We start from the raw sequence: 24645 nt of genomic DNA on the forward strand, positions 1-24645 counted from the left end.
TTTAAGCGGGAACCTAATTCGATCTCGCTATTGTGTTGTTTTCGTTGATGCAATGAAATGCATAAATCAATCTTATTTTCAATCATTGGTTATAGATCCTAGCGGGGCTACATTTATATGCTGTTGTTCAACAGTAAATTCGCTCTCGATGGACCCAGCATCCTTCACCAAGATCTACGGGTGGGATCAAAAGGATGTGCTTTGTAGACCGTTTGCGTAAACTATTGCTCCTGATGTGTTGCGATGGGACCCTCGCTTCACTTTACAGCTGATTGGAGCTAACGAGGGTCCCTCCACAATTACATCGTTATGTATAGTAGGGTCAACACGAAATGAAGCATGGTGCAGTTGTGTAAACGGTTGCGCTCTAGGCGGCGTGGTGGAATCGAGGTGGAATCATCGCGAAACGCAATGATAAGTGATACAATTAAGGGTTCCACCACAACCGTAAAGGCATCACCCCACGAATTTGGAGTGGTACGGATTTCCGGTGGAGTATTCGTAAACGGGGTCGTAGATTATGGAGAAGAGGGTGATTGCGTCAGTTTCTTCCTAATTGTCGTAGAAAACGGCCCGGAAGATACGGCTTCGAGCATTCCGGCGCACCATTTTCTACAAGAAGTTCGACTGGAGCGCGCCAGCCTTGTGCTGCGAATCTTCCGGACCGTTTTTTACGGCAACTAGGAAGAAATGGACGGATTCACACCTCTCTCCATAATCCACTATCCCGTGTACAAATACTCCACCTGAAATCCGCACCACCTCAGATTCGTGGTATGCTGCCTTTAAACGCCATGTTCCACTGTGCCACTTCGAGCCGAGCTGCTTACGCGACTGCACCGTTGTACCCGACTATACAACAATGATTATTGAGTACGTTGAAGACTGTAGAAACACTTATTCTGTGTAGATAAGGTTAGATGCTTCCAAGCTTTTACGTCTTTACCACAATCCAGATGTTGAGTAGTTACCTGGGTAGAGATTGCTAATCCCGTTTGCAGTGGGATCTCTGGCTCTTCAAACCGGACTGTGATACTGAGCGGTAGGGCCCGCTGCGCCACTTGTAGCGCAACAGACTACGTAGTTGCACCATTAGCCAGATCATCTTCACCCTACTGTGCATACATTTGTTTTAATTTGTGCTCCGTTCATTTAAACCCGCTGCAGCTGGACAAAGCGTATGGTTTATACAGATGGATAGTTTTGCACTTCTCAGCTCAGCGGAATGCTCTTTTCTTCTCGAATTTTCCAGCATTGATGGGCCGAAGACTATGCATTTGCTCGAGAAAGCAAAATAACCGGAATTTATCCAGTAGTTACTCGGCGAAAACTACTAGTTCATCACTATATCGTGCTTGAACATTTTAATTTCGTTGGAGGAAACTGAGTAGTCTTCTTTTGAAGAGCGCTTTCATCTAAGTAGTATCAGATATGAATTGAAGACTTTAGTGCAAAAAAAAAAAGAAAAATTGCATGGTTAGAGGAAGAATTCCATCCTATGTTTTCGGGTTAATGTCACAGTAGTGAGCTGTTACTGTTCTACTTCGAAAGACAGCTGAGAAGACAGATGTATCTCTCCCAGCGATCACATTCTAGCTGTTTCTTTCCAGAACTCCCGGATCCCGGAACTGTTTCTTACAACGGCTTCTGTTGCAATGTGCAACCGTTGCGCCCTGCCCCTCCTGCGATTCGTCGAAAACAATTTCAGACGAATTGCAGGAGGGGCGGGGTGCCGTGCTTGTCGTCGTAAGAAACACTTCCGGAGTCCTCACAGATACAGGGGAAAATTAAAGGAATCATCCTCTTCCCCACAATCTACGACTCCTGCGATATAGGCATTATTCACCTGAAACCCGTACCACGCCAGATTCGTGGGGTGATGCGTTTAAGTCGAGATATTGTCAACCTTTTTACTGCTGTGCTTTAGCTGTCGTTTTCAGAAACGTCATGTACTGCTCGTGGGATTCTGGTGAGATTCAAATTTTGCCTTTTCATTAGTTACTGCTTGAGCGCTATGTCTGCGGATCCTCTCGCAAATCATCGACTTACTAACAACTTCATGACACCAACGAGCGCACGGATTTTCCATTCCGTCTTTTCTTCTTTTCTTTTTTTTTTGTCCATGAAGCACATTCTCTCAGATTGATTTTGAAGCTCTGATAGTCCAGTACGAGCTCGATCGGCATATATTTCATACTTTCATCGATAAACAGGACTTGTTGGAGTGGTGTGCAGAACAATGCTCATAGCCTTGCTTATAGAATGTGCCCTTATCAATATCTCTGCGCAGCGGAATCCTTTAGTTTCTTCGACGAAATCGATATTTCTGTGATAAGATAACGGCGCTGTCTGCATTTGTCTGAATTTCTACACGAATACTTATTCGATGTATAATTCTGATTTCATTTCCTAAATCTTCCAGTTTCCGTCTTGACTTTCCATCCTTGCACTCTAATATAGTATTTCGTTTCCTTTGGTCATGAGTATAATGCTCAGTTCAGTAATCCTCTGCAGTCGGCGAGGGAAGAAAGTGACCCTAAAAGAAGACCGATTCCCATAGCGTACTCTTTTGGTTGAGGTGCCTCGCCTATGACGGAAGAATGCACTTGAAGCGCACTCAAATAAATGAACTAGGCTTCATGGATTTAGGTGCAGCGAGACAGCTGAACTGACAATAACAGATGTTGAGGTCGTTCTTTTTTTTACTCTAGTTATAATACATGCGTCAGTAGTTAAAGTCGACGCCTGCTGTGTTCAACCGAACGACATAACGCATCTGTCGTAACGCATGTTCTTTCCCTACTGCCTCGCACTCTCTTTTTCCTTTGTTCGGTCCCAATCAGAAGCGCATCACAGTCATTCGGTTAAAGATTTCCGATACTTCGCGCATACTTTCCCGTGCGATCGCAACGGATGACGGATGCACCTGGACTGAGGCACGACTGACGAAAAAAATAGAATGGGTGTTTATAGTCGGACCAAAACGACATAGAGCAAGGTGAAGTTGCTTAAGCACCTGCGCTGGAAACGGCGCGGCGGAGATGCCGATTGGAATCGACGTGGGACCGACGATAACTGGAGTGTTCGATGGTGTTACCGTGAGTCCTTCCGCGATCCTTTCCGTTGCGCTCCACCGCGCCGCTTCCAGCCCAAACGACGCCGAATGTGTTGAGCCGGTTGAATGCTAAGCGTCCTTGATTGGAGCAAGGCAGAGAAAGTCCGTGATTCGCTCCAGTCGCGTCGCAGTCTCCCAGTTGAACAAAGTCAGCTTTGAATGTTTGTAAAACAGTCGAGATCAGTTAACTTCTCAAGCAGCTATTCGAAAGAAACGGTGGTGCTAACAGCAAAAATAATTCCAAGCGTGTTAATTTTGCTGTGGGTAAACAGCAAACAACACTGTTTTTTCTAGTGTGTCGTTAAAGAAACGACGTAATTGGGAAATCTACCCAAAAATGTAGAATTCGGGGTTTATTTTACGACCATGAGCGTAGCTCTTCTCAATTCTCCCTATTCGTTCTGAAAAACAGCGTGGGAATGGCGTTTGCTCTTACGACGAGGTTTGCGCCCCCTTTTAAACATTCCGGTCCCCTCAGCGGCCCATTCATTGTTTTTACTTGAATAGACTAGTAGGAGACCTTATTGATCTTCGACTGCTCGCCCGTAGATGCGGCGCGCAACCAAGGGCGTAGCGTTCTAACGTATCTCGTAGGAAGAAACGCCGTTTCTCACGCCGTATTTCATGGACGATGAGGAGGACTAAGCGGAGCTGTGCTCATACTCGTAATCTACACCCCGAACTCTTTATTTTTCCACGGGCTTCCCAACTAGTCAGTTTCGTGAAACGTTGCGTTTAATGCAGTCCACACGGATCCCTTCTAATGTAACGTCTTTCACTTCGAATAGTCATAAATTTCTTCAACTTCTCGCATCTCAAAGTTTTCATACGTATTCCAAAGCCGAAATACGTATGACAGTCTGCGCCTCCGATCCTCTCATTACCCGCACGCTCTGTCTCGCGCTTTGCTCTCTCGTCCATATGCCAGTGTTGTGTGACACGTTGAGAGCGTCGGGTGTGTACATACATGCGTTGCCTGTTTTGGTGTAGGTCTCGCTTCATACCAATATTACGTAGTGTTGCTTTCTATTCCCACCATAGGGCATATCATTTCCGTAAACATGCGTTCAATGTTGCAGATTTCGTGTTCTCTTATGCACATGGTCGATTGTTTAAAATTTCGACTCGTTCTATGATAAAGATTCAGATAAAGATTCGTTTTCTCTTCTTACTCAGCTGGATACATATCCACGATGTTCAGCTGAAGACTGGTGGATTCCGAAACATCGAAAACTGTAGAGTAAAGGTTAGGTGCTTTAGCGTTCTATTATTTTGCTATTACTTTATTTTTTTAGTTCTTTTAATTGTGACTAGTATTGTGTATTTGTGTGTATCTGTTTGGGTTCTTTTCATTTTTCAAATAGTTTTTCAAAATGTAAAATAAGGTCTGAGAAGAAATTTCACATGTGAGAAAAAATATCTCGCTTTCTTTGCTGTACAATAAATGGTATGCAACAGTAAACCGTTAGAACAATTAAAATGCAAAAATAAACAAGAACCAGTGATTGCATTTTCGAAGTTGTGTCGATAGAAGAAACTACTTCTTATGTTGGAAAGTTTATAAAAGGGCTAGTATTGCACTATACCTGCATATATCGTTTGTTTATTTTTCGTTTGGCTATTCAGTGCAGCATATGCTGGATGCACTACCATATACAATTTTGAATTTGTTTCATCTCAGAAAATGCAACAAAATGGGAAGAACGCATTCTCAGCTTCTAATTATAATTTGATATCAACCCGTTTTTGGGACATGAGTGATAGAGGAATCCCGCAGAGTATCAAAAATAGCGTATTCCTCACTTTTCTCTCGGTGCATTTTTTAAGTGAATACAGATTTTGGATTGTCGTTAGAATATTCTGTATAACGTTCTTTGAACCATTTTGTTACGCATAAATATCAAAACATTGCCTATCGTGTTATCTCTTCTTCTTATAAGTCCTCAATTTTTTCCCTTTTGTGATAAGCTGATAGATATTTCTGTACGTTGCGTTTTATTCACATTAATTGATATATTATTCAGCGATCGCTTGTTCGATGCTGATGAGCAACGTTGTTGCACAAGAGTTTTCGATCGATGGGAAACCCTTGTAAGTCGCTTTCTTCTGTTTTCACGAACATTTACACCTATTTTTTCTCTTTTGTATGTGTTGATTTGACGTGTGCAGCCTTAGTTTTGAAGGTAATGCTTATTAAGTGCAATGGTTAGTGAAATCCTACTGTTATTCCTCCAAATCCTGCTTATTTTGTTTTACTTTTCCGAGGATTTCTAGGAATACATCGGGTAAGGAAGGAGAAAAGGTCCACTGCATTCTTCTTCAGGAAGCCAACGAATTTTCGAGGTTTTCCGAAGTCCACCATCTTAACTCTTTTCATTCTATCATGCTTAGTTCCTCTTTCGGTTGTTTTCAGACGATTAGTGGAATCATAGCATATTTTGGATCCGAACTTGGTTCCTGTCACTACTTTTCTGTCCAACGATCATACCCAAATATTAGTGGATTTCTGAATTACCTAAACGAAATTAATAGATTCAAGGGGTGAAATCAGAAAAATAAACAATCCATTGCTTTTGTATCCATCATATGCATTACATTTACATGCAAATTTGATCAAGAAAAATTGGACTGTTCACATCTATATAGTGGAGTTTCTGTGTACATTCTGATTAGATTATCTTTGTTTTCACTCAAAGCTGGGCGTTTTGGTGATTTACGTTCAGAAAATTACAAAAGTTAAAGCTTAGTTGTAATATCATGTTGCCTGTTAGCAGAATTCCGTTACTTTTACCTACTTCTTTCGAAATGTTACTAGAAGTTTCCCGTTTTTTCGTTTTGTTCCTGCCCCATTTTCAAATAGTGTCTTATGGCAAATTTGTTAGGAGAGTTCAATTGCTCGAGATCGAGAAGCCTTTAGTGAGCACAAAACCGTCTTGAGAACATGACTCAAATTATGTGTGAGTGTGGTTTTTCTCAAAGTTGTGCCGGAGCTTGAGTGTATTTTATTTAATGACATATGTCTGAAGTTCTCTTGGAAGTGCATTCGTTCATAACTTTGTAGATTTCAAAGGTAGATTGCAAAAGATCGGTGTCGTATCGTTTTACTTTTTCTTCCGATTCTGTCTATGTTCAGAAATCGTCATATGAAAGACATCACCCCACGAATCTGGGGTGGTGCGGGTTTCAGGGGGATTATGCCTATACGATGTCGCAGATTATGGAGAAAAGGGTAATTCCGGCCATTTTTTTCCAATTACGGCTCAGAAGATACGGCTTCAAGCGTTCCGGCGAACTATTTTCTACAACGAGTTTGATTGGAGCGCGCCAGATTTTTGCACGCGCCGCATTTCCGAGCGGTTTTTTGCGGCAATTAGGAAGGAATGGACGGAATCACCCTCCTCTTCATAATCTAAGACCCCGTATAGGAACTCTCCACCTGAAATCCGTACCCCAGATTCGTGGGGTGATGCTTTTAACATAAAGACAGGTGTAGCGCGTCCGGTGACAGGTCCGCTATGGCCGCACGGGGGATGCTTCGTGAACCGCCTTAATGCGAACCAAGCCTTTCATCCCTCTGAGGTTGATAAGTTGGTACCAGACTTGTCTGGGAGGATAAAAATTCTGAGTTGATCATCGGTTGCCTCTTCCCTCCTCCCCCAAACCTCCTAAGTCATTGTGTAGGCAAACACGCCTTCTACAACCTAAGCGATCACGAATTGCAGTAAAACGCGTTGGCACCTCCTAAGTGGATTAATACGATAGAGCCATTATCCTTTATCTTAACAGCCTACCATGAATCTGACATGGTGAGGGAATCAGCAGGAAAAGCTAAAGATGGAGTTGTAAATTGCCGGATAGGGGGTGGTTTTGCCCATCTCTCCCTAACCGTCCTAAAAAAAACGACGTGGAAGGCAACGTTTTTCACGACGAAATGGTGAATAAGCTGCTGAGGGGAACGGAGCATGTACAAGAATGGCGCATTCCTATGAGAACTAGGAGCGGGGCTACGCTCATATTCGTAATCTACATCCCGAACTGTGTGTTTACCCAAAGAGATCCAGCATCGTCAGTTTTGCGATACGCTACCTTTAAGAAATGTGTACGTCAAAAAAATTATTGTTTAATACGGGTGGCTTGAAATCGTTTAGACTGAGTCTTTCATGTAAAAAAATTTCGACGGTTCATGTCAGCGCCGTTTTTCACCACGATCAAGGGGAGATGGCCGGAACCACCCCTGATCCCACAATCTTCAACCTCATCTCTAGCTTTTCCTGCGGATTCTCATACCACGTCAGATTCTGCCTTTAAATAACAGTTTTGTCGTAAATTTAGTAAACTTTGCGCTGGCGAATGAGTAACACATTTTGTTAGTACGTTTTAACATGCAAACTATATGAGATTCTTCCCTTGACGATTAGCACTGCCTGAAGAATTCTTAAACAGGCGCGGTTCTTTTCTAAATATTCTTCGAAATTTTCATTTGTTTTCATTCTGTACTCTTAACGTTGTTGTATCATTTACATCTATATCTCGAAAGTCCTTATCGTAAAAGATGGCCTTTTTACCCACAGGTTCAAATTCCATTGAAACACTCGGGTAAAAGTAGTATCTTTGAACCTTCAAAAGTTTTGACATGCGTCTGATATGGTCGCAAACGTAGACACTGGAAAATATTGGAATAACCTCGCAAAACTCAAGAAGTAAGAAGTATTGCAGCAAAAGAGCAAATTATCTTTTTTATGCGTTTTTAATGAGCAGGGATCTTACAACTGCGTTACCAACCGTCGCCTATTCATCGCAGTGAATGTCTCGAAGAGTGGATGTGAGTGGCTACCGCAGAAAAAAGGCTCTTTCGTCTTCTCGAGAATCTTTTACGAGAACGAATTCGAAACTGCCGTCTTCGAGTACTCGTAGAAGAATACATCTCAGTCTGTTTTGATTTCGTATCTTGTTGTTGTCATTTAACAGTCTCGAATGAGGCAAATACTTGTTTTTATTTCCTAAATTTGCAAAAAAAAAACATACACAATTGTGTTCACAATTCTAGGATAGCTACTAAGAAACGCTTCTCTATGTATAGCTCAGATTACTTCCCACAATGTTCATGTTGGCACTGCTCACTCCTTATCACTTCAATATCCGAAATAATTTCTACGTAGGAATGTCGCACCATGAATATACACATTTCGACCTAGAAACATCCAAATTTGTACGACCACAAGCAGACTGAGGGTCATATTAGACTTTTGCAGGCGTACCTCAATTTTATCCAATAGCATATTTGTGTGTTGTCTATTTTCTGGTGTGACGTTGAATGTATTTACTCGTTACATCTGTTTTGATATCTTTAAAAGTTGACGCTTCTTTAGTTAACTGCGATTAATTTTTGTACATTGGTATTCGCCGTATTTTCCTCATAGTATTCACTTTCAAAGGTGCCAACTTTCTACTGTCAAATTATTTGCCCTTACAACAGTAACAGTTAGTACAACTCCTTCTTTCTCTGACTATCGAGCCCTGTTTTATTTGTGTAGAGCGAAATTCTATTATTGCGCGAGTTCTATTCACCAGTTGACCTTACCGATATGAGTTGCTGCCTTTCACATTTGTAATTCGCTGTGTTTCGAATCTGCACTGTTCATTTTCCAATGAACATGTCATTCACCTATTCGAATATCTATGGGGATTGTGCAGTTTACCATTTGTTGTTGCACCATCCTTTATTCTGTTGGATTCTGTGTTTATCAAAGATCTTCAGACGTTTTATCAATCCATGAGTTGACTCTTTTGAGATGATTGCTCTTCGGCAGGCACACACCTCACAATGACTCATCCGTGTCTGCCGGAGCCTGCGTTGTCGAACTCTGTGTGGTTTCTTCTTTATTTGTGATTGAAATTCATTACTTTTCTTTCTAGACAGCTCCGAACTTGTGAATGTGGTCGGTTAGTGTGTTTTCGAAGGATTAGAAGGATACATGATTGCATTTTAGTCGGGTCTCACCTCTATGCTGGAAACTGTCGCCTGCGCATAGCGTCCTCCCTAATTCTGAGTCATCATGACTCATCGTTCCCGGCCTTGAACCAAACATCAGTTTCTCAGCTTTATGTTCATAGCAGCTTCATTTTTGTTGTACTTTTGACTTCTGAGACATTTTCTCTTACAGTAGACTCAGTACAACATATCTACATATGGGCAATATTTTTAGACGTACTTTCCGCTTTTTTCTTTGGGTGGTCCCTTGAGTGAATGGTTGCACTCCTGTGCAGCTCCGAGAGATTCTTCGAGATTTCTGATCGCCGTGTGTTATGTGAGACTGTCAGTTTCAGCGTCGTCTTGGGTCTGTAAAACTTTGAGAGCGCTCACATCTGACCTCGATACAGCGCATGAGGAAACTGTAGCAGCTGCTGTGCTGTGGTTGTTTGTGATTTGTGACGTAAACAACAGTGTTCTCTCTCGTTCACTCGATGCGGTGGCTCTGGATTCTGAACCTGAGACATCTTATTCAAGGTGCATTGCGCTCACGATATTTATCATTCGAGTCTCGATCTAGTTCCGGCCATCTGTGTTAAAACTTTGCGGAACAGTCCTTCGGGGCATGTGCACAGCAAACAAATCGTCATCGTATCGGCGCACATGATAGCTTTCTTAAATAACGTACGCCGCCTTGTGCAATGCATCGAATCGAATCTGAACTGCGTCTGACTGTCGATTTTGCTGTCAACGATCCTACAGAGTATTGATTTCTGCCCAACAACCCGCGTGAAGCTGAGAGTCGCTGGTGCTGCCATGTTTTTTGCTCTGACTACGTGGTGGTGTGAACTAGTTTAGATGTTTGAGCGCACTTCTTGAGGGAATACTTCCACCTATAATGCTTCGTATGTGACTCTACCTCTCTGCCTCTACAGTGCGCGGCCAACTCGCGTCTAACAGGAAATTCATCATCATTTTCTTTTACCGACTCGTTTCTTTCTCGTTTTCATCTCAATTGGTCTCGAAATTTTTCTCAAGCACATACGATTGTTTTTTTTTCTCCTGCCCATGCTGTTCTTTGACACGTTGTTACGTCACTTGTTTTGGTTATCCTTTACTTTCCCGGCGTTACCAATGTTCAGAGATTGTTGTCGTGAATAAGTTCATTAAACCTAAACGCACCCATTATTCTGCTCTATTTTTCTGGTTCGAAATATGTGATCTAATTTTGATTTCATGTTTTTGTCGTTTACAGAAGAATTATACTCGGTATTCTTGAATTTCTCGGGAAACATTCTCACAACCTTACCTGATCCGAATTTGCTAAACTGTTTAATGGTTCTGTAATGCACTTTGTCAAAGTTTGCTGACTGAGTACAGCTTAACTGTTCCTTCTTCCGCGCTCAGCTCATCACTTTTTGCTGCGATTGCGATTTTATATCGAGATTTACTCCACTTACCTCTGAGAATCGCTGCCTCTCACTCCGCTCCTATGTTGCTACAACGAGTAATGTATAATTGCATAAAACTACATTTAATGAACTAAAGTAGAAAGAGGACACTGGAATTCCAACGCTTTGATTCAGTTAAGATAATATTTCTCTTTGATTTCACAAATTTCTTGTATTATGCTGTAAATCTGAGCATTCAATTTCTTGTATTTTTTCTTTGATTCATGTATTTCTTACTGTTGCTCCTATACTTATATTTTTTTCGTCCTTCGGAGTACTCGTTTTCGCGTCTCGCGTTCCTTTTCCTATGGTAACGCCAGTGCTTCCATTTTTACGCCTATTTTGAAAAAAAAAAGGTTTTCGAGTACCAGTAATATTTCTGCAATCCTATGACCTTTGACTAAGGAAGGGACAAACACTTTGCGAAGGCCCCAGAAAACATTATACTGTGTTTAAAGTAGACTTTGAATTTCAAGGTTTCTCTCTTTTTTTTGTACTCATCTATTGTCAATTCCAACGGTAGCCGGTAAAAAAAACATATCGGTGGTATGTTCGATAGGTATTTGTCTGTTTAGAATAAAGAATTATTTTAGAAAAGTAACCGAATATCGAGTAGGGGCACAACCCACTGTGAAATAGTGTTGTAGTTTTCCGAATAAAAATTCGGTTGTCACATACGTGGAGACTATCCATGTTTAAATTGCTGAAGCTTCCTATAGACATAAATTCTCAACGCTTTTCTTTCGAGAATACCGAAAAGTAATGCAGTCGTTTTTTTGATGAAAATTATAATTTCCTATGGTGTCCTGATAGTGTTCTTTCGACATTTTTCATTTCATTTTTTTTTAACGCTTGCAATTTTTTTTTGTGGAAAAATTGGATGAGGTTCCTTTTTTTGATGAGTTGGCGATAGAAGTTTTCTCTTAATTTTTCACTCTAGTTTTTATATGTAATCTCTAAAATATACTATTTCGAGTGTATTTCTAAGGTAAAAACATTAGAGTGGACATATATTCAAACGCAAGCATATTAATGTGTTTAATATTCATTTGTTTCACATGCAAATTATTTTAGCAGTGAGATGTTCTATTGATCGTACATAGTTTTGCGAACATATGTTTTCTTTTACGTTAACTCTACCGTTTCATGCCTTTTTTAAAATAAGAAACTGAAAGCGGTTGGATTCTTGGTGGATTTAACCAGGAATTGGTCAACGTTCTTTCTTCTTATCCGGTTGAGTTCTTCCAGCATTACCATATTCGTGAACATTTATTTATTCAACGTTTGTAACTTTACATTTTGGAGATGAAAAACAGTAAATAGTAAAGGGATGATTTTCGTTACTTTTTTGTGATAACCATTTGATCTACTTGGAATAACAGTGTACTGTGAACGGGCTGACCAGAAACGGCGTTCCACATGTGGCATATCTCCATAGCAGCGCAGCGCGTTCTCTGCTGGGCGCATCGAGCTTTCTGTTGTTCTCGCGTTATTTTATTTCATTTTAATAACTTCTTATCCGGCATAGTCTGGAAATATCTCAACCATCCTCCTCTGTTTCTTAAAATCACATATTAACGTTACATCTAAAAATCTAACCACAAACGCACAGAAGTGCAACCATTGACTCGCAGGATTATCCGAAGGAAAAATGGGTGGTTTTAAAAACATCGTTCATCTGTAGACATGAATTGAGTTTATTATAAGAAGAAAAAAAAAGCAATTCCAACATCTGAATGGGTCATTTCGAAGTTCTACTTCCATTTACTAATGAATATTACATATTTTGCACATAATTTACTCATTTTATTTTTTCTTCTTCTTAGCATTGTACGAATAATATTTCTAGAAATACCAAGAAAAATCTTGAAGTTCTTTGTAGTACTTCTCCTATGTCCATTATTTGAGTGCAACACGTCAATAAAGAAAAAAAGACTGTAATTACTTTGTAGCTTGAAAAAATGAGAAAGTACACCAGAAAAAAAAAACTGCTGAAGTCCATTCCTAAGACTCACGTGTTTTGTTTTCGAATTTTCCTCAAACTGAAAAACTGAAAAAACTCATTTCATGGAATGATGTCGCTACAACTAGATCTCAACGAATGCTGTGGGGACTGTGTTGAAAAGCAAACATTCCCTTTAAACAAGCTCAACTGCAGCATCTTATCCTCATTTTATTCCTAATCATCTGTTACACGATTGTTATAGAAGGTGTGTTTAGTTTGCAGGGAGATTTCTAGGATCTTATAGTTCTGCGAGATCTCTTCTTATGCTGTTTTTGTCTTAAATTTTTTGTTATACTCAGCACTGTTGGAGAATGGGAACTAACCGCTTATTCGCATTGACTGATGTAGGAATAAAACTTTTACCACCGTTAGAAACTATTATGATGTTCCTTATTTCTTGTTTATTTGATTTCTGAGTACTTCTACTACCGAGAAGGGTACGCTAAACGCAAAAGGGATTTAAAATTTATGGAAATTACTCATGGTTAAGGTCCCGATTGTGCTGCAAACTCTAAAGTCACAATCACCATTCAAGTTTGTGTTGAATGGTGAAAAGACTACATCCATACTCCTGTCTCCTATATTCTGGTTCTATTCCTGAAATGGCAAGAAGAAATTTGGCTCCAGGTGTTCTATCCTTGGCGTAAAGTTGCTTTAGCTTCTATCATACAATGTGACCACCTTTTTTTATGGTCTGAGAAGGTTGATCAATTTATATTTCAATTTGTCGGTCACCATTTCTATAACCTTCATCATTGCTGCAGAACACTTTTTTCTAAGGAAGGTTCTGCCAACCGCATCACCTACCGTTCTTACCTTGGGACCTGTGAACAAAGTTTCAATCGTTATTCTGCATTAAAATTCGTTTTTTCCTGCACTCAAGAGTGGCGTTCATTTCCACCAAATTTAACCCAGTTCGTTTGCGATCGAAACACTTGATAGCGATACGGTGCTGACGTGGTTGCGGTTCATCCACTGTTACGGACACATCAGCTTCTTGTATCAGCTCATCTATCAGTTTTGGTGGAAAAAGTGGTGGAGAACATGTGTTTTGTGAGCACTCTATTTTATGATGCCGACCAAAGCCGCTTATCGCATTCTGTGCCGTATTGTGTTATCTGACGGCGGCGGTGACGACGGTTTGATAGAGCATTGCGAGGTCCACCTTTGTGCATTGACTCGTTGTTGGGAACTCGTCGCCTGTTTGCTTGAGCCTAACCTGATTCAGTTCGGTTGTCATGTCATGTGGAACGTATAGGTAAGAAAGGATTTTCCTCACTTGCTTTTTCTTGTTCGCATGTTTAGAGCAATAATTTGCTCTAAAACTCTACAATTCTGGAATTTTACATTTTTTGGACAAAATCTGTCTTCTTCTACTGTATCGCTTTGCTAATTCTAATGGTTGGAAGTTCCTAAACACTGTAGAGTGTTGTTGCTTCCATCGCTCTTCGCACCATAGATCTCCTCAATTGATTTTTAGATGTTTTCATACAGTTTTCACGCAGAAGTCTGGAAGCAATGTAGTTTTCTTCCTGTTTAGCAGTCTTTTGCTAGTTTTCGTTCATCTTTTTCATGTCCACTTCTCTTTTCTGCAATCTTTTCGAACATTAGCAAGTGCCGGACAACTTCATGAATACCTTTTTGTTCAAATCTTACATTTAGCTATTCTTCGTAAAAGCTCGATGAAAGGCACTTATGGCAGTTATGGGCTAGTGTGTTTGTGTTCACTACTTGGACATATTATGTAGCTTCGCTTGCTGTTTACCGAGAAATCGAGGGAATACTGGTTAGAATTGGGTGCTCTTTGTTTCTCATCAAGAGCTGGTTCGGCTTCTCTGCTAACGATGACTGCGTACTTGTTCTCAATAGAAACATATTTGCTCATTCTTTCTGATCTGCTCTCATCCCAACTTTTTTTTGGATCACCTACTTCTCAACCTAAAGCCAAGCATTGTCCTCAGTCTTCCTTCTGGTTATTGAAAACCTGTCGTTGGGTGCTTTACGAATTGTGTTTGTTGCATAGATCTTCTCTGAATCAATTCCCTCACTTGAGATAAGCATTTAGGATTGTTTTGTTGCTCACAAGAACGTCTTTTGGCATCGTTGCAATGTTCCATGTATGTTCTTTCCCCATTTCCTGTAAGTAGTGCAATACTTGTCTCTTCAATGGAGCAGCTTATTCCTCTCGGATTCCGTTATAATATATAATAATAATTTACAATTCCATTATAATATGATATATATAATATCGAAAATGGATGGTATGCATGTGTATAGTCGATATCTTGTAATTGTAGTATTTTTTATTTGTCTCATCTTCTTATCCGTTCTTTTCCTTGGTTTTTTTTTTGAAGAAAAAATTGTAATATTCTTTCTCAGCTTTTTTTGCATTAATTTGAGAAACGGTGGGACTATCACGCGCTGACGTTTCCGTTGTGGTTTGAGATTCACATCCTATCTTAATGTGGTGTAAACAACTTCTTCCCTTTTGTGGTCCAAGCTCGAAGTGCCTATTTCGTGGATTTTAATTTGCACAGAATTCCAGAGGATTCACTCGTCATCTGTGAATATATATAGTTTCGCTAGTAGAAATATACAGTAGTATATGACTGCAGGCAAATTTCTCTTCCTTCTTCGACTGAACAGTATCATTTCCTTCCCCCTAAAGCAGTAGAATTTTGGAACCTTGAGTCTTTGGAGTTTGATAACCCGAGGTTTCTCCATATATCTTATCTAGTGCAGCTCCTGTTATTGTACCCTTCAGTGCAAATCGTTCATTTGTGTGGACCAGATAGTAGCAATCATGCCATCTGTGACGCTACAATTTCGCACAATTTAGGTATAAGAACAGAATACCTTGGTTGTGTTGCCACGGTTACAAAATTCAACAATGAATTCCAACGCATTTTTCATGCATTATGAATGATCAATGACGTTGTCGTTTCCGTGTTAGAAGCTACATCACCGCTCACGTATTTATTTTACTTAAATATACCATACTTAATCTTCATAATTAATACCATACTTATTCTTCATAATTATTCCTTATATTTCACGATTTTATTTACAGATTTACTCTTGCGGGCAGATCAAGTTGCGCTTGTCGTTGTATTGTTGTTCCCTTGTAAAATCATATTTTCTAAATGAACCTTATACGTCTACATCCATTTCCTTTTTCATTTTTTTACATCGAGCGTTTTTTAAACTTTTTTCTTGAGAGATTTTAAAAGGAATTAAAACGAGATTATCTTTAGGCAATTATCAATTGACTATCGTACATTCTAATTTGCAATTTTCCAAAAACTAGTGGATTGCGAATCTTTTTTTACCCAACCTACATATCGCGACAATGGTGGGAACAATTTCTAGGGAAATTGCTTGTTAGGTGGTAAAATACCGATTCAGAGATACCATTTATGGAGTTTGTTTGGTTTATGGATTACACACTTTGGTATTCTTTGAGTGAAATGTTTCTTCACTTTTTTGGATGATCGATTGGTTTTTTATGTCCCTCTCTTTCATAAATAAACGAAAGGGTCAAAGAAATGATAGAAAAAGGAGGTCGGGCTTGGACCTCATCTCCGTCGCTCTCTCTCTCTCTTTTGATTTTATGTCCTATTCAATCAAATTAGTCCTTCATTTGATTGTGGTGATTTCATTTCCCACAGCATCAACCTTAATTTAGGCCACGGCCCACAAAAACCAAATAAAATTGCACAAAGGAGCATTACATTATCCTTAATAAATCATAATAATAAATAATCTCAGACGTTACTAGTCTGCAGATTAAAAAATTATAGTGAAGTTTTCCTTTTTGATGGTGTCCGTTCTCACATACGTCATAACGTGAGGATTAAATATGCGAGACGAGGCGGCGCAGGAGTAAAGTGGACTGCTGTTTCCCAAAAAAGAAGGATGATCCAAAAGGATATTCTTTATTTGACGATGTCCGCTCCATTTTGTTGATTAGTTCTCTCCATTCTTAAAGTTATTTGATTGTACCATAATTTGTAATTAATGTATTGCTCATGATCGCTGGGCCTAATGTTTCTTATGTTCCGCCCTATTCACCTCAAACCCCATTATTTGAGTTTGTCACGTTGAAACCCCATTTTTTTCCAATTCAATAGTTAATCTCGAATTCTCTTTTAAGAGTCTAGTCAATTCTGCAGTGCGAAGTTTTGTAGTAGATTTCACAACTTATTTGTCACAAATATTTCAGATTTTCCTGATTGTTAGCACAGCTACGATAGAGAGACTCTTTCTCCTTTATTTTTATTTTCTTGCTCAGACAAAATCATAGAAAAAACCTTCTCACAGAACTTTTTTCCACCAACTTTCACTTTCTACCGTAAATTTTTAAAACAAACGATCGATAAAAGATCCTCGTGTTCATTTTTAAAGTTAAGGGGATTTTCACAGTTGGAATGGAACTGGTCGGCGAGAATTCATCTTCGCGGAACTCCAGTTTAACTCAGGGAAGTCCTTCTTTTAAGCGACGGAGAACATGCACGCCAAGTTTTTCACAGGCATGTATCGCTTCAATCGTTGCATATATTATCGACTTCGAAACTGTTTCGAGCTAAAAGCTCTGGAAGGACGACGGGAATGATAATCGATGCAACCGTTAAATATTCGTCCTTCAACGCTCAGGGCTTTCATCAAGCTGTCTTCTTCATTTTTTTCTTCTTTTTTTTTTGATTGACGGTGGTTGCAGTTACATCCTATGATTGTATCAGTTCAAAAACATAACATCTTTTCTCAGTTTCGCAACCGTCGCTTCCATAAAAAATTCACGCAAACTTTTCATGAACCACTCCATGCTATTAAATCGAAATAATCATCTAAAATCTAGCTAGTATTTGGTATTGCATAGACACATCTGAGGGCTTCATGTTAAACTTTTGGTTAGTTTAATTGGGGTTTCTGAAACTCTAGTATAGTACGGTCAAAACGACATGAAGCATGGTGCAACTGCTTACGCGGCTTCTCTCGAGGCGGGACATAGAGACTAGGAGCGAACTGGAACCCTTGCTGGCATCATCCGTCGCTGCAGTTTGCAATGGTCCCATCTCGGTCCCAACTGCTGCCTCCACCGTGCCGTTTCGAACGCATGTGCAAATGCACCGCAACCACACTCGTGATTCATGCCGTTTTGACCCGACTATAGTTCATTTATATCGAATATCTCCTTTTTTCCCTTTTTACCATAGGATAAAATTTCAAGGAAAGCCCGCTCCTTTTAATTGTTCGATTTCAAGTTTTTTGGGCATTGTTTTATGGGTTGTCGTCCCATGCTTCCCAGGGGAAGTTCATGATTTTTCGTTCTAATAGAAATTGTTTGGAGCGCTCAGCAAAGGTCACGAAAACAACTGAGTGCAGCGGCTGCGCTCATTTTGATTCTGGAGCACGTTAGATCTAGATTTGTCGTTACTATTGAAATTGTCATCATAACGGCTGAGCGTCGTCGAACATCGCGAATGCGCCTATTCTACTTGCTTGTGTAACGCGGCAAGAAAAAATTGAAGAGAAATGAAAAGAGAAGAAAAGAAAGTTGATGGGGGAAAAATGGTCGACGAGAAAAAATGTAAGGGAAGTTATCGAAGGTGAAAAATTCGTGGAAAAAGAGTCTGTAGCGTCGGAAGACCGTGATTCTCTTGGTGTTAGCCTGTTTCAACGTGGGTGACATGATCATACCGTGATTGCGTGGCCGCTCTCAGCAACTCTACTGATTCAGACGTTCTGCGCTCATTTCTACACATCTTATCCACTGGGGTAGTGTTGCTCTCATTCGTGATCTAGTGCTTTATGCGTACAGATTTCCATCAGTTTCAATTATAATTGTGGTTGAAAAAAATTAGAAACATGTATTCAGTTTCAGCATTTTCCATATTTTAATCCGAATTCTTGAAATTGTTTGCTCGTTACGCTCAAAGTCAAACTAGAATAAATAAAAACACATTTCCTCCCGTCTGGTAACCTTTTCAGTGTAAAAATACCCTTATTATTGACTATGTACAGTAGTGATAGTATTGTAGAACTTTTGTGTTTCCTCTTCCTATTGATTGGTGATATAATCCCGATTTCCACTAAACATCTCCTTCACTTTTGTTTTCGCTAGCTTCAGGCTTACAGTTCGTTAATTGATGTTCTTAATTTCTCTTCTTATTTGCACTCTGCTCACATGCCCTTTTTTCGTCTTCTAACAGTAACAGCTAATTATTCGTTTCTGTCATGTCTGTTTTTTCGTCTTCTGAGAACAAGAATTTGCACAAATCTGTGACGTTAGGTGATTCTGCGAATTTTTCGTTTCTACAGAGCATTTGCACTTCTTCTTCGCGCATGATCGGCGTATCCGCCCCGAACAATAACCTACAAGTCCCGGTTTTTTTTTTAACGTGAAATCAGTATCCTTACAGTTCCAGATAAGGGTGGTACTAACTTGTCGACCCTGGAGATATGAAGGGCGTCGGATAGTAGACGAGTAACCATCTACTGTGCAGGCGTTATGATAACATTTTACCAGTGCACTGTTCTTCTTAGTTGGGTTAGCGGTATGGATTTGAAATAACTGGGAAATGATGAACTCTTGAAGTTTCACATAAGTTTCGGAATCATAAATGCAACAGTCGGAATAGGAATAGTGCTTTTGGTTCTGAATACGGGAGTAAGATTACGATGCTGGGAGTGAATTGCCATACAAATTGCAGCCACAGTTTGAGATTTGGATGAAATTGTTGCAATTCTAAGAACTGAAAATCTGTGACTGAATTGAAGTGATTTCTACAACAAACAGGTGATTCTCGACTAGTATACTAAAGTTTTTAAAGCAGATCACAACCATTCAGCTAACTAGTACCTTCAGCTTGCACTAATTAAGTCCTTGAAAACACTAAGTAACCGTCACATTGATCACAATTGTTTTCGCTTCGTCAAACCTTGCATAGTTTCGAATTCCTCTTCAGCACTTTTTAATAATGTTCTTTCTTTTTTTTCTGTTCAGTTCGTAATGTTCAGTTCTTTACTTCCGCTCATGATTGCTGTAATACTCAAGTGAAGCAGCAATCTGAAATGATGCGATTTTATGCAGCCCTTTAAACGAACTAGTCTAGAATTTTGTTTATCCTCGTTCACTGTTTTCTAGGTGCTCACATTTTTTTCTTTAAAGATGACTTTCCTGACTGTAAACATGCAGTCACTGTTAGATTACTTCACATGACGAAAATCTACATAACAATGAGATCTTAAAAGTCTCAGTCCAAATAGTTCCAAAGAAAAAAAGCTACATGCGAGTCATAACCACATGACATGAGTCAGTAGATTTCTTGTCGTTTCTGCACGTCTCGAGCTATTTAGCGTCTGATGTTTGCAACTTACGGTTACCCAGTTCATTTGCACGGCATACGGTTATGTGGCGCTCCTCCACTTTGAATTCTAACGTCCACTTCAAAAAAAGTGGGATATGTCTGTGTTTCACATTTTGCACTCTAGCTTGGGAACACCTAAACAGTTTATTCTCTCTCATTATCAATTATTTGAACCTGCTCCCTCTACGTATTAGTTAAATAGTAAAACTACTTCATTTTTCATGCTTCTTTCATTTTCGTTTTTTTTTTTTTGGAATCCAGTTAACGTTTCTTTCAGTTTGTGAAGTTTCATGTCCTAGTTGTCCTTATTGTATAAACAATTCTTATAAACAAACTTGTTCCGCTCTGTTTACTCGCTGGATTGACTTTGTGTGCTTCGGAATGAACAATGCAACCTATCCCTTAGCAAATTTGAATTTGTGTGCCTGAGCAAACCTAATGACTTGGCTGAAATTTCATACTTGAGTCGCTGTTACACTTTTTTTTAGGAACTTTTTTTGAAATATCTAATCTTCTGCTGGAGTATATGTGATTATTTCAGTATGGGGAGAAATGATTCGGCGATGGCTTCCCCAGTGACAACAATGGAATCAGTTCCATCAAAAATGTCTGACTTCTATATTGGTCTTGCGCTTGCTGTCTCCTCATCACTCTTCATTGGCAGCTCTTTTATCATTAAGAAAAAGGCTCTTATCAAGGTATGTTACGTTTACATGAGGTAGCTGTTTACATTCCTACACTTTTATGAATCAGTTGTAGCAGTTTTCTGCTTTTCTTTCTCCCTCTTTTTTCTTTATTCCTTTGTAACCGTACAGTTTTTTTCTTTCGTTTAAATTTTTTGAATATAATTTTTAGTTACAAATATGTGTATTGTAATTACGTTCCATCATTTTATTTTACAGCTTGCGAGTGGCGATGTTTCACAACGAGCAAGCGAAGGTGGTTACGGGTATTTGCGTGAATGGATGTGGTGGATGGGTGTGATAACAAGTGAGGAACTTACTACTTTTCAAATATATTTTGTTTTCCCTTATTTTTGTTTTTTATAGCTATATGTGCCCGCTATGACTTTTCTTTTTATTCCTTCTTAGATCATATTTGAGGTCCTGAAAAGCCAATTTTTGTTGCCCTACTAGCTCACAGTATCACACTGTTAGTAAGCAACCATTTGCATTTTCTTGACTTAATATTTTTCTGCTCAAACTATTGTTTTATTACACATTTTATTGTACTTTTAAACATTGTTGATGTGTTCTTTCGGAAACTGAAGTGCTTGAGACATTCGGCTCCGATAACCAACATTAGTTCTTTAATGGTGTATAAGCACAATTAGATTCATCATAAGGTTCTCAATTTCTTCATGTTAAGGCTCTCAGAATGTTAAAATAAAAAAAAGCCATATTGCATTTTTTCCTTATCTTACGGGCATTTTTCCATTAGTTTAACGACTTATCTCCTACGTTTCACCGGGAGTCTTTTTTTCGTAGAGTTGAGGGTGAGTAGGAGAATTTTCACGAGAGAAGAGCACAGCAAGACTCTCATATGGAAATAATTTCTGGTTGAAGTTTAGGTGAGAATGATATGAGTTCTAGGAAGACGAGGTTCGAAGGTCAATACCTTCATCATTTTACCGTTTTCAGTGGGACTAGGAGAGGCATGCAATTTCGCTGCGTATGCGTTCGCTCCGGCTAGTTTGGTCACTCCTCTCGGAGCTCTTTCCGTTTTAGTAACGTAAGTTTTTCTTCTCTTTTGTTTGTTCACTTGTTTCCTCTTGTACTTTTTTGCATACGTTCACATTAAAGGGCTGTTTTGTCGTCGCGTCTTCTAAAAGAGAGGCTCAATCTTTTGGGAAAGATTGGATGTGCCGTCTGCCTTCTTGGCTCCACCGTTATCGTTATTCACTCTCCGAAAGAGGAAGAGGTGGCTTCTATGGCAGATTTAGCTTTGAAAATGAGGGACGCGGGTTAGTTGTGATCTTTATTCCTTAAGTATATCAGTCCCACTTTAATTTTATATTTATTTTCAGTATTTATATTATACGTTGTTAGTGTCATACTGGTGACCCTGTTCATAGTCATCTATGTTGCTCCTCGTTACGGTAGATCGAACATCATTGTCTATATAAGCGTATGCTCGCTGATTGGGTCGCTATCTGTGCTTTCAGTTAAGGTAATAGTTTTCTGTCTTTTTAGTTGTACGCCTCAATTCAGTTTGATTTGAAATCATTGCCATTTCTTCAGGGTCTTGGCTTGGCAATTAAGGAGACAATATCCGGGAACCAACAACTTACAAATATACTCACTTACTTCTGGTTGGCGTCCGTTGCTGCGTGTGTTTCTGTTCAATTGGTAAGTCATGCTTGTTTTTCTTGTCGATCTTTTATTACATATAAATAATTCAAATGCTAGATTGTTTGTTTGTAGGTATATCTCAACAAGGCACTGGATATGTTTAACACATCCATGGTGACGCCAATCTACTATGTGTTCTTCACAACATTCGTAATTCTAGCTTCTTCAATATTATATAAGGTACGTCTAGAACCTCTCGATCTTTTTCTTTTTTGTGTACTATGGCTTTTTTGTACAAATACATTCATTTTCCACTTTCATAAACAAATATATTTTCCTCGTTTCCTTTTTTTTAGTAGTCGATCAGAATAGTCTCCGTGGAGGCTGAATGACACTCGGTTCAATTTCCTCGAAAAGAATTTAATATCCAAGAAACCCTCCCTTTTTTTAAGAAATTAAGATCTAAGAAACTTTCCAAAGGGGGAATTAATTTGCAACGAGAAAGTTGCAGTTGTCGGGATGTGATGAGGGCAGTTTTGAAACATTTTGTCAAATAATGTTTTATTGCTGATGCAAGTATTTGATGTTGATGTCTCGTGTTTCTTCATCCTGTGATAGGAACTGGTACCGTTACTTGTTCAACAAAAAAGTGACCAGTAATTAATAAGCTCATGTATTCGTGTTTAGTGCATTTCCGAATTAGAAGAAAAAAAAGCCATCCACTTTATCACTTGAAAAATCGTAGCCGACAGTGATCACAGTGAGAATTCATTGCTTTAATTGAGAAGATTTTCTGGAACTAAACTTCCCGATACTTAATACAGAACTTTGACCACTACAGTAAGCTAACTAATTGCAATTCATTGGTGCTTTAACAATCCACAGAGGAATTCCCCTATTAGATCTAAGATAAAAAGGATAATATTATGTTTTGAAAGATTCTCTCCTGGGTATTTTGTTTTTTTCAAGAGTTACCTTTAAAAAATACTCAAGACTTGACTAAGAAATTGGACAATGCCCACTTTCCAGGAATGGTCCTGTCTTGGTGCTTCGGATATTCTAGGAAATGTGATTGGTTTTTTGACGACAATCATTGGAATTTTCCAGGTCCGTGTTTTGTGTTGCGTAGTACTTTGACAAGTTACAGTCACTGTATTTGTGATTTCTTGTTATTCCAACGAGGTTTAACAACCAGCTTACGGTCACCGTTTCGTTTCCAGATGCAGCTTTTCCGCGATGTGAACATCAGTTTACGTCAAGTGCGAGTGCTTCTTCACCGACCTTCTGCATCTCTTGCCAGCCTTGATCTCTCGTCCAATTCCGCCACAAACCTCGTCGATGATTTCAATATTTCTCCGCCGAACGGTGCCGCTAGACACCCCACCTATACGTGAGCTTCCGAAATAGTGTCTAGTAATGTTCCAAGTTGCCAACTTAATTACTTGTTCTCTTTCCGTCTTGGTCGCGTGTTCATTTGGAGCTCATTGTTCGTAGTCTGTTAATTATCATTTATTTCCTATGTCCCCAAGCGTTTTTCTGGGGACAACTATGTGCATGTGATACTTGTCAGCTCTACTTTAGTTCTCAGACAGTCTTTTTCGCTCAATGCTTTGATTTTTTTTCTTGCTAGCCGCTATAGGGACGACATAATGCCAAAGCTCCCAAAATATTCATTATTCTAGATTTAATAGAGTATTCACTATGACTTTCTCTGCAGTTCTTTTTTTTTAGCATATTGTACTGCAGGTCATGTAAAATCGGAGACCGGTGTGCCGTTGATCATTGTTTTTTCTGATACACGCTTTATTTCGACTAACACGGTGTGGCAGCAGTTGTTTGTGATTTTTCCGCTTTTCATTTCCACGTTTAATAATGGCTACGATATTGACGAGAAGCTCAAAGCACGTTTGACCACGTACCCTCCTTATCCTCTCTGGTACTGTTGTTCTAGAAATACATTTCTCCAGTACCGTCCCTGGTACTTTTCATTATTAATGCAATGCGTGTATGTTGCTATTGTATATAGCGAGAGTAAGATTTGAATGAAGATCTATTGTTTCGCAGAATGCTGCTTCCAGTAATTCAAAGAAAAATAAGTAACGCATAAGTGAAGGTTATCCTGAAATTAACTGATCAGCTTTCCCAAAAAAATATGTAAGATTGTTAGGGATTTGTGCGTTAACATAAATTTCGGTCCTTTCCATTTTCATCCTACTTTGCCGCGAAGGAGAGCGTGGTACCACAAAGTGGTCGAAAATTCGCGACCCCCGTGCTTCATTCCGTTGTGCTTGCGATGAATCTACAGTAGGGATCTGTGGAGTGAGACCCTCCTTTGGGCTGAAAGACAAACAGCAGCTCTGCCGCAATGATATGCTCGCGGTATTTTGTGGCCGGTTGGAAACCGCGTCTTTTTAACGTAACCGCCTACTCCGCCTACATTAAAGA

General features: G+C 39.4%; 1 protein-coding gene across 2 annotated transcripts; it reads left to right on the plus strand.

The window, feature by feature from the left end:
• Positions 1-3041: 3041 nt before the first annotated feature.
• RB195_011161 (uncharacterized protein) lies at positions 3042-23594 on the plus strand (the record flags this gene model as incomplete). 2 transcript variants are annotated; one of them, XM_064192467.1, is made up of 12 exons in its annotated part: positions 3042-3098; positions 4355-4361; positions 5140-5206; positions 20451-20607; positions 20812-20899; positions 21550-21640; positions 21712-21872; positions 21936-22078; positions 22150-22257; positions 22333-22440; positions 23230-23307; positions 23421-23594. In XM_064192467.1, the coding sequence occupies 12 exons, from the start codon at positions 3042-3044 to the stop codon at positions 23592-23594; spliced, it is 1239 nt and encodes a 412-aa protein (XP_064050049.1). The 2 variants fall into 2 exon arrangements, with proteins under 2 accessions (XP_064050049.1, XP_064050050.1); XM_064192466.1 differs by lacking the exons at positions 3042-3098; positions 4355-4361 and adding an exon at positions 5390-5458 and having other exon boundaries at positions 5154-5206.
• Positions 23595-24645: the final 1051 nt, after the last annotated feature.

Source organism: Necator americanus, chromosome III (genome assembly GCF_031761385.1).
Source record: "Necator americanus strain Aroian chromosome III, whole genome shotgun sequence".
In the NCBI taxonomy this organism is placed as follows: Eukaryota; Metazoa; Nematoda; class Chromadorea; order Rhabditida; family Ancylostomatidae; genus Necator; species Necator americanus.